We start from the raw sequence: 11,819 nt of genomic DNA, 5'->3' as shown, positions 1-11,819 counted from the left end.
TCTGGATGGGACAGCAGCTCATTCATCTTTCTCCCACTCCTCACCGCTGCCAGGACAATCTTTTTTGCCAGGGCTGTCATTGGCTGATGGCCCAACTGTATTTTTTTTCAACTCAGGCGTCCTCAAGCATCCTGGCTTGTGGGGGCTTCCCTGAGCATCCTCACCAGCCTCTGAACGGGTCCACAGGGAAACTGCCCATCCTGGCAGTAGGGGAGTGGCTAGCTGCTCCCATCCCTGTCACCGGGGGAACCCAGGGATGGGGCCGGGAGGACAGGAGGTCCGACGTGGGGCAGCCTGTGAAGCCCAGAGCTGGTGGGCCTGTCACAGAGATCTCCCTGAGCAAATCGGTGTGGCCCCAGGGGCCACAGCTCCACCCGTTGGGTCCGGATCCCTCTGCCAACATCCAAGCACCAGGTGAGAGAGTGACAGCAGAGGGCCTCTCCGGGAGGGGTAGTGTTGATCATAGCAGTGACACTCATGACCCACCTGTCCACGAGGGTGTGTGCAGGGGGAAGGAAGGGGCCGATGGGGGGCTAGGAGCCACAGGGAAGCCGGACGATTCTGCCCATTTACTGTCCCTCCCTCAAAAACAAAATCTCTGAGCATGGACCAATGAGACATTCCTGGCGACTCGCTAAGGGCGACTTGGGGAATAATAAATCATTTCCTCTCTTAGAAAATCATTCAAACCCGTTTCCGGGTGACTCGACGGCATGTAAATAAGCATCATTACCAAAATAGGGATTTTTGTTTCTTCTTGTCTCTGCTCTTCTTTCCTTGGCCTAGTTATTCTGCTGAAATACAGAAGATGCTTCCATCAGGAATTGGTCTCAGAGTGAAAAAAATAAAAGATTCCAGGATCTGATACAAGAACTCCTGGATCCCGCATGCCAGGCACCAGGAAGCAGAAGAAAACCGGGGCGCTTGGGTTCAGGCTGATTCGGTGACGCAGCAAAACGTGTTGTCTCAAGAGACACAGACCAAACTTGCCCGAAGCAGAGAGGAAGCTGTTTCTGTTTGGAAGGGGGCGCTCCTGAGACTTTTATTGAGACAGGAGTGAGTGGGAGGCCAACAGCCCTGCAGAAATGTCCAGGATTTTTTTTTTTTTTTTTTAGCAAACCCCCAAGGTCCTGATGAGGCCTGCGGTAGGCGGGTCAGCATGGTTTCTTTTGCCCGTGGTCCCGCAAGAGAGCGCGGTGGTCTGGGTTCAGGTGGAGGCCGGGCTGTCCATGGTGGACAGGAGGTGAATGACTTGTGCCCGCTCAGCTGGGCTGATGTTCTGACTCATGTACACGATACAGTCCGCGGCCACTTCTGGATTGTCCTGTACCAGGCTGCAGGGGGAGAGGAGAGAAGGGCTGGGGTCATCCCTGCCACTTAGGTCAGTGGGCCCTAGGGCAGTCCCCAGAATCCCTGTGCAGGGCCATGTCATATTCCAGGGTGTGTGACAACCCAGAGCTCCCAAATCTCTTCATGCTGTGGTCACCATGGGGGTGAGGGTCCCATGTAGTGGGAGGGATGAGAATACCTCAGAGGACGGTGGAGCCCATGAGTCACTAGCTGTGAGACTTCCCCAGAACCTCAGTGTTGTTCCCCAAATGGGGTCCCACGGGATCACCTGCCCACCTCACAGGGGACCCTGCTGGAATGGGGTGAGCTAATCCCTAGGGAAGGCTGATACCAAATGGGAGGCAGCAACCTAGCACCCAGCAGTTAAGAATGTGGGTTCTCACAAATGCGCTCTAGTTGGGACACCTGGGGGACCTCAGTTGGCGAAGCATCTGCCCTCAGCTCCAGCCATGATCCTGGGGTCCTGGGATCAAGTCTCACATCGGGATCCTTCCACAGCAGTGAGTCTGCTTCTCCCTGTGCCCCTCCCCCTGCTCATGCTCTCTCTCAAATAAAAATAGGAAATACAGAGTACTGTGAATTGTGTAAGCCTGATGATTCACAAACCTGCGCCCCTGGGGCAAATAATACATTATATATTAAAAAAAAAAAAAGGAAACACATACACACATAGCGCAACGGCTGTGACCTTGGACAAGTTACCCTATAGACTCCAGCAAGGAATGCAGCCCTGAGCCCAAGGCCCGGGGACCATGCAGCCATTCTGGAGTTGGGCAGCTGGAAGAAAATTGTGGCCCCCGCACTTGCCGATAAGTCCAAGGGATGGGCAGGGGGGGCGGCGTGGCCACTCACCCTCTGATGGCCTTGAGGACGGAGTCGCGCTTTAGGCACTTGATGTTCTCGCGGATGGTGGAGTGCACGCCATCCCCCGCCTGCCAGTGCTGTTCCAGCCACCGTACCACCATCTGGTTGTTGTCCCACATGTAGGCCTGGGGGAGGGGGAGAGGCTGGCTCAGAGAGAGACCCCACCACCCAGCAGGCTAGCCTCTGCCCCCCACCCCCATATCTACCCCAGGCCCCAGGCCCACCTTGACGGCCCCCTCGGTCTCCACGAACCAACGCCGCAGCATGGACTGGATGTGCACGTGGCTTAGCTCCGGGCTGGCCTGCAGGATCTCCTGCCTGATCTGGTCCTCCAGCAGGAGGCGGCGCAGGCGCCAATACAGAAAGGTGCGTGAGGTCTTCCATTCCAAGATGTCCTGTGGACAAGCCCCAGCCAGGCCTGAGCCCCTCTGGGAGAGGATGCAGGGCGCCATCTGGGGCTAGGGCCTGCATGAGGCACGGGCTCTCTGATCATTCCCATTTTGCAGACCAGGCAACTGAGGCTTTCAGGGGAGGCAGAGGCCCCTGCCCCGGGGAGGTGGCAGAGGCGAGAAGCCACCAGCAGCTGACACTGGTTCAGCAGACGCAAGCAGAGCTTAGGCTGGGAGGGAGCACCCCACACAGGGTGGTAGGCTGACTGTAGGATATCCTCTTGGGGGTGGTGTGATGGGGTGGGGCTCAGGATTGGCAGTGCTGGGGGAGCGCAGGGCAGGACCAACCGGTCCCAAATGCAGTAGCCTGGCAGCGCGCGCCACACACGCACACGCACACGCACGCACACACACACACACACACACACACACACACACACGTCAGGGTGGTTCCCAAACCTCGCTGCCTGTTAGAACTTCCTGGAGATTTGAAAGCACACTGATGCCCAGCTCCCACCCGGCCTCCCCCAGACGCTGATTGAATTGGTCTGGAGAGCAACCAGGCCCCTGGGATTTTTTTTTTCTTTTTCTTTTTTTATAGCTCCCCAGGAGATTCTAATGTGTGGCGCTCCAGCCCAGATCGCCTCCTGTTTGGAAACCAGGCCGCCTCGGACTGGACCCCTCACACCCTGCCCCACAGCCGCGGGCCCTTACAGCGAGGGCACCCTTCTCCAGCATGCAGATGGGCTTGTCGTGGAGGCTGGCGAACTGCACCGCCACCTGGTGATAGACGGGCAGCAGCCGTTGCTCCCGGGCCTTCAGCTGGCCCTCCAGGTCCTTGCGGTCCTTGTCCGAGAGCCCTGGCGTTCCTGTGGGCAAGGGCACAAACCAGGCTTTGTGGCACAGTCCTGCACTGGAATTCTGATCGTAACCCCAAATCGAGTGGCTCTTGCCATCTCAGACAGGCACTCACAATGGCAAGACGGCCTTGAGCACGCAACTGTGACGATGCCCCCTTTTATCAGAAAGAACCACACGCTTTGCATATTGCAAAAGATAAGAAGGGAAGATTATAAACAACTCTTGCCAATTTCACACCTTAGAAGAAATAGACAATTTCTTTGAGATAAATAAATTAGGGAAGCTCTGCCAAGAGGAAACCAGATAACCTGAATAGTCCTCTGTATAACAAAGAGGCATTTGTAGCTAGAAACCTCCCACTAAAGATTTAAAGAAATAATACCAATTCAAACTCAGGATATAGGAGAGAACACTTCATAACTCATTCTAAGAGACTGGCATTACCCTGACACCAAACCAAAGAAATAACACACACACACACACACACAGGGATAAACCTTCTACAGAGCACAGTTACAAAGATATCACCATCTAGTTATGGACTTTTTTTTTTTTTAAGAGAGAGAGTGAGTGAATGAGCGGGGGAAGGAAGGGCGGAGGGAGAGGGTCAGAGAGAATCTCAAGCAGGCTCCACAGTCAGAGTGGAGCCCAGAGTGGAGTCTCACAACCTTGGTATCAGAACCTGAGTCAGGGGCGCATGGGTGGCTCAGTGGGTTAAGCCTCTGCCTTCAGCTCAGGTCATGATCTCGGGGTCCTGGGATCGAGCCCCGCATCAGGCTCTCTGCTCAGGAAGTAACCTGCTTTCCCCCTCTCTCTCTCTTCCTGCCTCTCTGCCTGCTTGTGATCTCTGTCTGTCAAATAAATAAGTAAAATATTTAAAAAAAAAAAGAACCTGAGCCGAAATCAAGAGTCAGACGATGAACTGACTGAGCCATCCAGGTGCCCCCAATATGGACTTTTAAACAGAATTACACCTAAGGTTACAGGAGAAACAAAGCTATCACTCCAACAAAACTGGTAAAATATTTTGTCTGATGGACAATTCTAAAAGGACATCTTGTGAAAATGCTCATCTTCTTCGCTGGTCCCAAATACTTCCATTTTTTATATTTTGGGTGTGTTGAGAAATAAATACACTAAGGCATTACACATATTTTTTTTAACGTTAGAGGGGTTGATTTTGCTACACTGAACACTGAAAACATCTCACCATTTTTGTAGCTGTGTTTCGACACATTTCACTTTGTTTTCACTGTACTAGAAGGCCCCGGTAGCAGAGCGGGCAGGCCCCCTCTTGCCCTCTGAGAGATGAGGCACTTCTAACCCTCTCACCTAGCTGTTCCACGAGCTTCTTGTAAGCTGGGTCGATCCTTCTCATGGTCTTTATCAGATCTTTCTTTCTGTACTTAATCTCCACCGTTCCCTCCGGCTCCAGAATATTTGCCCTGAGAAAAGAAGAGGGAGGTGTGGAAGTGTAGGCGATGTTCCCCAATAAGCAATGGCCAGGAGACATGGGGTAGAGGCAGGAGAGCCAGGAGATCTGGGTGTGACCTCTTAGCTCTTTCACAGACTCACTCTGTGACTTGTGCAAGTCAGAGGGGACTCTCCCATCGTCTGCTTCTATAGCCATAAAATGAGGGGCTGAGCCTACATTTTAAAATCAAGTTTTCTGAGCTCCAGAAGGCCCTTTCAGCTCTGTGAGCATATGACTTTCTCCAGAACAGCCTAGCTCTCCTGCTCTTCAGCCTCTCCTAATGTCTGTTCTCTTCAGGCCACAGTACTATTTCTGATCTCCTTAGAGTTCACGGAGTCACAATGCATGGTCCAGTGGGAGCTGGCCTCCCATTTCAAGCCTCTTACTCACACTTCAGACTGCCCCCTCCCCCATCCTTTGATAGCTTGGAAGCCCTGAGGAATACTCCATGGAGCTCAGAGCTTCCTGGTGGCCACAGTGAGAAGTTCATTATCACTCCACTGGAGGCTGCTTGTGTCCTGAGCCCTCCTGGAGGCCTGAGCCTCAACAGTGCTCCATGAGGGTCTGGGAGCACTGAAGGCAGGACAGGTTTGGCTCATTTGCACATCACGATGTCTGCCATAATGCCTGGCACATAGCAGGTACTCAATAAGTCTTCACAATAAACACTTCACCAACTGACCCACCCAGGCGCCCCTCTACTGAGAAAATCTACTTGTGCACTGGATGCTAGTTTCAGTTTGCTAAAGCTGGATGCTCTCCAACCTTCAGAAAGTCAGAATGCCAGGCACCTGGGTGGCTCAGTGGGTTAAAGCCTCTGCTTTCAGCTCAGGTCATGATCCCAGGGTCCTGGGATGGAGCCCCACAACAGGCTCCCTGCTCAGCGGGGAGTCTGCTCTCCCTCTCCTTTTGCTGCTCCCCCTTACTCATGCTCTCTCTCTCTCAAATAAATAAATAAACCTTTAAAAAAACAAAAAAGAATCTCAATGCCCTGGTAATCCCTGGCCAGCAGCTCAAAGGTGACAACAGCGTTTGAGGACTGGGGCTGAGAATAAGCAAAGGCTCAGCCAGATTGAGGGAGACACACCCACCTGCTCTCCTTGTCTGCGTACAATTCTATGCACAGGGGATTGATGGAGGAGTCCATGACCACCCAGGAGCCTCCCCGGAGCTCTGCGTTGGGTGGGATATAGGACAGGATAGGCTGTTTATACTGCCTGAGGCTGTCCACGATGTAGGCTCCGAACTTCAGCATCTGGTCGTACATGTCTGCCAAGCAAAGCAGTCACCTGGCGAGGAGGCCTCCAGCCCCAGCACCTGTCCACATGCCAAGCCCATAGCCCTCATCATCCTGGGGATCTCAAGAAAGTGTGGTCAGCCAAGATGCTTGGTGGCACCACGGAAAGAGCTCTGGGCTGGGAGTCAGGATTGGGCGCAAGTACAGAGGGCACCCTGACCATACATGTGACCTTGGACATGTCACTCTCACTGCCTGGGCCTCAGTGTCCCCATCTATAAAAAGGAGGCATAGGGCCATCCCAAAGATTCCTTCCAGCTCTGACTCTGGGATGCCCTCACCAATGCCTGGCCCCCTGCCCAGCAATAACACAGGTCCTTGCCTCCTGCCCACACACAGCGTGGCCCTTATTTTCCACCAAGTACCAGGCACCTTACGTGGTTACAGTGCAACAGTACAATCAGTCATCATCACACCGAGAGCTGACACCATATGCCAGTGATCAGCTCATCAAATAGCCCCCTTGGGCCTCTTGGGTTGGTCTTAGCCTCTTCACAGGAGGAAAGTTGCCAGGGCTGCCCTCCTGGCCCTGCCCGGAAAGTCACATGGGGAACCCTCATGTCCTCATCTGTAAAATGGGAAGATGTGACCTGAACTGGTCCCGTCCTCAGGACTATGGGGACCTCAGCTAAGAGGATGACGAAGCCATACAGAGGAGAACCATAGAACTACATTGAGGGGGCCTCCCTCTTCTGGGTGCTGACCCCACTGCTTTGGGGCACCCAGAGGAGAGACAGTCATACCTTTCATGCCACCAGAGAACCCCCTCCAGTTGGCAAAGATTATCAGGGGCAACTTCTCTCGGTTAAAATCCTTGATGGCCTGGGCTGTCTTGTATGCCGAGTCTGGGAGCCACACCTGGCCCACCTGCTGGATTATCTGAAACATGGAGTGGCCTGATCAGACTCCTCTCTGTGAGAGTGGCAAGGGGACACGGAGACAGCCATCTGAGCCCCACCCTAGAGGGCAGGCAATCTGGTCTGTGTTGGCACCCGCCTCAGAACCAGGGCTCACAGGGAGGGCCCAAAGCTAGTCTGTGAGGGGCTCTGTTTGCCTCCATGAGCTACAGGTTCCTTTTGGCTCATTTCAGGCTCAAAGGGCAGCTAGTCCCGACTACACTGAGTCCTAGGACCCGCCCCCTGCCTTCTGAGCTCCTCCCAGCATGTGCCACAGCCCACCCTAGAAACAGTGACGAGGATGGAGGCAGAAGGCAGGGAGGATTCCCAGGGACTTGTCACCCTCTAAAGAAGAAGAAACGCTGTGTGGGGCATTTATGCATCCCTCAGAAACCATGCGGGAGAAATGGGACCCCAGGGCCAAGGACTCACCCCACGCTCAGGCATGTGACCACCCAGGACCCGCTCTTTGTTGGCTAAGCCAGCTGGAACAGCAGTCCCAAGTTCCCAGACCCCTCACCTTGGCCTCCGAATCCAGGTTGGCAGGGTCCGCAGGTATCACCACCTCCACGGTCCGCGTCTCCACGGCGATCACTCCAACAGGGATACCCCCCAGCCTGTGAGGCCCGGCATGGGTCAGCCAGGCTGGGTCAGCCAGACCACACCCCCCGTGGACTCAGGGTACATGGGTCCTCTCGGCCTTGGGGGACATCCTATGGGCATCCTGGGTACGTGGTGCTCATGGTGGAGAGGGGGGCAGGCAGAAGACAGCATTGTTTTCACTCGAGTGGGGCATTCTCTTGGAAGCACTTCTTTGGAAGTTTCCAAAGCAGTTAGAGCCTCCTCACAAGCTGGTGGGCTGGAAAGGGGCTGTCGGCGCCCCTCTTGGGGGCACCAGTCGTGGTGGTGACAGGGACGGCCAGGCTACTGCAGGGACAGGAGCAGTGCTGTCCACTAGAGCTTTCCGCGATGCTGGCGCATTCTTGGTCTTGTGCCGTCCAGGACAGCAGCTGAGATGAGCTACTTCCTGAGCACTTGAGGCATGGCGAGTGCAACAGAGGAAGGGGGTCTCTTTCAACTCATCTAGGTTTACATGATCACACGCAGCCAGCAGCTACCACACGAGATAGGGTGGGTCTAGGCACAGAGGCCCATTTGGAAATGGTTGAGGGATGCCAAGCCTGCAAGAGCTTCTGCTCAGGGGGGATTCTGTGACATCAGTAACCATCACTGCAAGCTCCCGGCCGGCCCTGTGCCAGGTACAACCCTGGGTTACTCTTGTTTATGCTCTCAATGACCGTAGGTTTGGGAAGTCTTTCAAAAAAGGAAGGGTCTCCAGGCGGAAGGGGGAACAGATCTCATTTCCGGTTTTAAAAAAATGTTTTTAAAATAAAACACTTATGGAAAAGTGACCAGCTGTAATGCTTGGTTTCATGGTTAGTATTTTAATACATATTTATTGCCTGGAGAGAAAGAACAGAAACAACAAAGACAGTACTGGAGGCCCCTACCACTTACGGAGCATTTGTGATTGATTTTTTTTTATTAAGTAGGTTCCACGCTTGGCATGGAGCCCAATGTGGGCCTTGAACTTGCGACCCTGAGACGGAGACCCAAGCAGAGATTAAGAGCTGGCTGCTTCACTGACTGAGCTTCCCAGGCGCCCGCATTTATGATGTTGTAAGTGCTTAACATTTGTCGTCACAACAGTCCTCCCTCGTGGTTTAGTAGGATTATCAACCCCACCCTGCAGAGGAGGACATGGAGGCCCAGAGAGGGTGAGTGACACAGCCGGGCTTGACCTCAGGTCAGACTCCGGAGTCTGAACCCGTAGCAACGACATCATGCCAGGAATCTGAACGGTAAGTTATAAGGACACTGCTTTGGGCTCCACGTAGGAAGGATCTTGCAGGGAGCGGGATATATCTGAAAAGAGGAGGACTACACCGCTGAGGAGTGAGCTGCTCAGCTCTGGGAGCATTCAAGCATTTAAGCCATCCACCAGCTGTGTGTATACAAAGGGGTTTCTGACCATGGCCCTCCTGAAAGGGAATTCCTAGTTTGGAGTGTATGCGCAGTTTTCTTGCAGGAGCACCCAGAGCTGTCTTCTAATTCCCTGAGGGGCCCATGGCCCCTGTGGCTATGGAGCCCTGCCCCAGGGGCAGACACGAGGGGCCAGGGTGCTGGCCCCCAGCAACAAGCTAGCTGAGACGTCTGCTAAGGCCCCAGAAAAATCCAGCTTTATGAAGAAGTTCATCATCCAGAAAACAACCCCCCAGGTTGGTTTTTCTTTCAGAAAATCCTGAGGCCAAAGCAAAATGCTCTCGGGGGTCACCTGAGAGGAAAGGACCCCTGGTCTAGTGCCTGGGGGTCCCAATGCCTGGGGAGGCTAGCTGAGTGCAGCCTGCCCCGTCCTCAAGGTTACCTTGCTCGTCCTGTTACCACGGTCTGGGCCCAAGGTGCCATGATTTCCTTGAAACTGCCATGGTCGAAGAATCCACTCTGCCATGATCCCTTCAGAGCTGCAGACAGGAGGACAGAAGCCCAGGCCAAGGGGTGGGGTTGATGAGGGTCCTTAGGGTCTGCCTGGTGGGCCAGATAACCTGGCCTTGACGGCCCAAACACCTGCTTCTCCAGAAAACCATACAGATCCCAACCCCGTTAAAAAACAAAACAAAACAACAACCAAAAAATCCCCCAAAAACCAGAGCTGCAGAAAATACTCCAAGTCGGGAATTCAGCAGCTCCTGTCAATGCCAAACACACGGAGATCCTGATCCTAAGGATCAGCCCAAGACGAAAATAGAGTTGATGGGACACCTTCAAAAGGTGGGATTTGGGAAAGGGACCATGTGCCCTAAAAACCTCGTATCTGACACGCTGGCTGCAGCCTCACAACATTTAATGTGGAGGCGGGGTGCATCATCAACTTCTAAAAGAAAGAGATAATGAGACAAAGAGAGAGATGGAGAGAGACAGAGAAGAGAAGAGGAGGGGAGGAGGGAGGATATAATGACATCTGCTGCCGCCATCCCTGGACAGGGAGCAGCGCTGTGTCTGTCCATCATGGGGTTCGGAACCAGGTAACAGGAGGGCCACAAGCTGCCAGGGAGGAAAGCTGGGGGCCCGAACCCCAAGCAGCCTGGCCCCAGAGTCTGCTTGGGGGCTGGCCTGACCAGACTGAGAAAACGGTCAGAAACAAGTTGGATATTTTATAATCAAGTGCAAGCCACACCCCTCGGTGCTCGAGAAAACCCAAGAGAAACCTGAGAGGGGCACACAAGCAGAGGGGCGCCCTGTGCCTCTGTGCCCCATGCTGCTCCTCTGCGGGGGGCGCCCTCCTGCGCCACACAGCTGGACAGCCACGTTCTAAAGGTGGCAGCATCTGAAATTCTAGACTGGGGATTAGGGGGATGGGGGTAGCTCAGCTTTCCTGCTCTGTTCTGGCTGCTCAGAATGTAACCATACACCTCCCAGAGACAAACCGGCCCCTTTCAGAGGGAGGGAGGGATGGAGAGGATGTGTGTGTGTGCACATCTCTACGTGTATGAGTGTGCAGAAGAGGCTGGGTCGTCTGTCCTGGGTGAACCCCTGGAGGGCTACATTTGGTGGAGCCAAACAGAGAGACGTTAAGAAAGAGGGAGGGGGGGGTAGTCATCTCTGGGAGACTCTGATGTCTGCATTTTCCACCTCTGTAACCACGGGGCAATTTCGGGAGGAAGACCATGACCTGTGTCACGCTTCCCTTCCATGGACCAGCCCCAGAAACCAGAGGCTGCTTCCACTCCTTCTTGGTTAACAGCTCAGGAGAAGCATAGAGGAGAAAATCCCCATCCTTCCACGCTCTCTACATTTGATCTCAGGTGTACCCCTCTGGGACACGTGGCTAAGGATCCATGCTTCTGAGTGTTCCTTTGTCCCACGTGCAGAAAAGAAACCCAAGGGCCAGGCCCCAGGCAAAGAGCTTTAGAACTTACTCGGGTGAGGCTTTCCTGCAAGCAGCCACCGGGGGTCATATGGAGCTTTGGTCGGGTAGTATCCAACTTCTCTGTCAATGGGGTCCGTGGGTGTGATGATGGGGACTGGGCTGTGATTATCCTAGAAAAGGAAACCAACTCAGTCTCCTTGTGCTCGCCAGTAATGCCTGCGATCTGCTTCTCCCCTCTGACCATGATCACGTCTGATTACGCAGGACAGCCTAGTCCGGACCAGCCAGTCATCACCAGTTTGAGTAGCATTTGGTGCCAGGCTCTCCACATCCCTGCTCTGAATCATCAGGGTAATCCCCCAGGGTAGGTACTCCTGTGATTCCCATTTCACAGATGAGGAAACAAAGGCTCGGAAAGATTAAGAGACTGGCCCAAGGTCTCACTGCTAGGGAGGAGGAAGCCAGGAATCAAATCCAGCCTGGCTGCAAAGCTCCAGGATTCTTTATTGGTCAGAGTTACCCCTTTCCAAAGCCACCCTTACAAAGGTATTAAGAAAAAAAAAAAAAAAAGGAGGGGAGCCTGGGTGGCTCAGAGGGTTAAGTCTCTGCCTTCAGCTCAGGTCATGGTCCCAGGGTCCTGGGATCGAGCACCACATCAGGCTCTGTGCTCAACAGGAGCCTGCTCCTTCCTCTCCCTCTGCCTGCTATTTCCTCTCTTTGTGCTCTCTCTCTCTGTCAAATAAATAAATAAAATCTTTAA

General features: G+C 53.8%; 1 protein-coding gene across 7 annotated transcripts in view; it reads right to left on the bottom strand.

Annotated features, from left to right (window-relative positions):
* Positions 1-750: 750 nt before the first annotated feature.
* The window catches only part of ACACB (acetyl-CoA carboxylase beta), a 121,941-nt gene continuing 110,872 nt past the window's right edge, over positions 751-11,819 (bottom strand). For all 7 annotated transcript variants that reach the window (XM_047696370.1, XM_047696368.1, XM_047696371.1 and 4 more), the window contains 10 exons: positions 11,109-11,229; positions 9,557-9,653; positions 7,652-7,748; positions 6,979-7,114; positions 6,030-6,207; positions 4,797-4,909; positions 3,318-3,472; positions 2,439-2,609; positions 2,203-2,339; positions 751-1,334 (listed from right to left, as the gene is read on the bottom strand). In XM_047696370.1, the coding sequence (XP_047552326.1) occupies positions 1,208-1,334; positions 2,203-2,339; positions 2,439-2,609; positions 3,318-3,472; positions 4,797-4,909; positions 6,030-6,207; positions 6,979-7,114; positions 7,652-7,748; positions 9,557-9,653; positions 11,109-11,229 (1,332 nt within the window). In that variant the 3' untranslated portion in view covers positions 751-1,207. The remainder of the gene's footprint in view (positions 1,335-2,202; positions 2,340-2,438; positions 2,610-3,317; positions 3,473-4,796; positions 4,910-6,029; positions 6,208-6,978; positions 7,115-7,651; positions 7,749-9,556; positions 9,654-11,108; positions 11,230-11,819) is intronic.

This window comes from Lutra lutra, chromosome 12 (assembly GCF_902655055.1).
Source record: "Lutra lutra chromosome 12, mLutLut1.2, whole genome shotgun sequence".
Lineage (NCBI taxonomy): Eukaryota > Metazoa > Chordata > Mammalia > Carnivora > Mustelidae > Lutra > Lutra lutra.
This window is presented reverse-complemented; position numbering and strand designations above follow the sequence as displayed.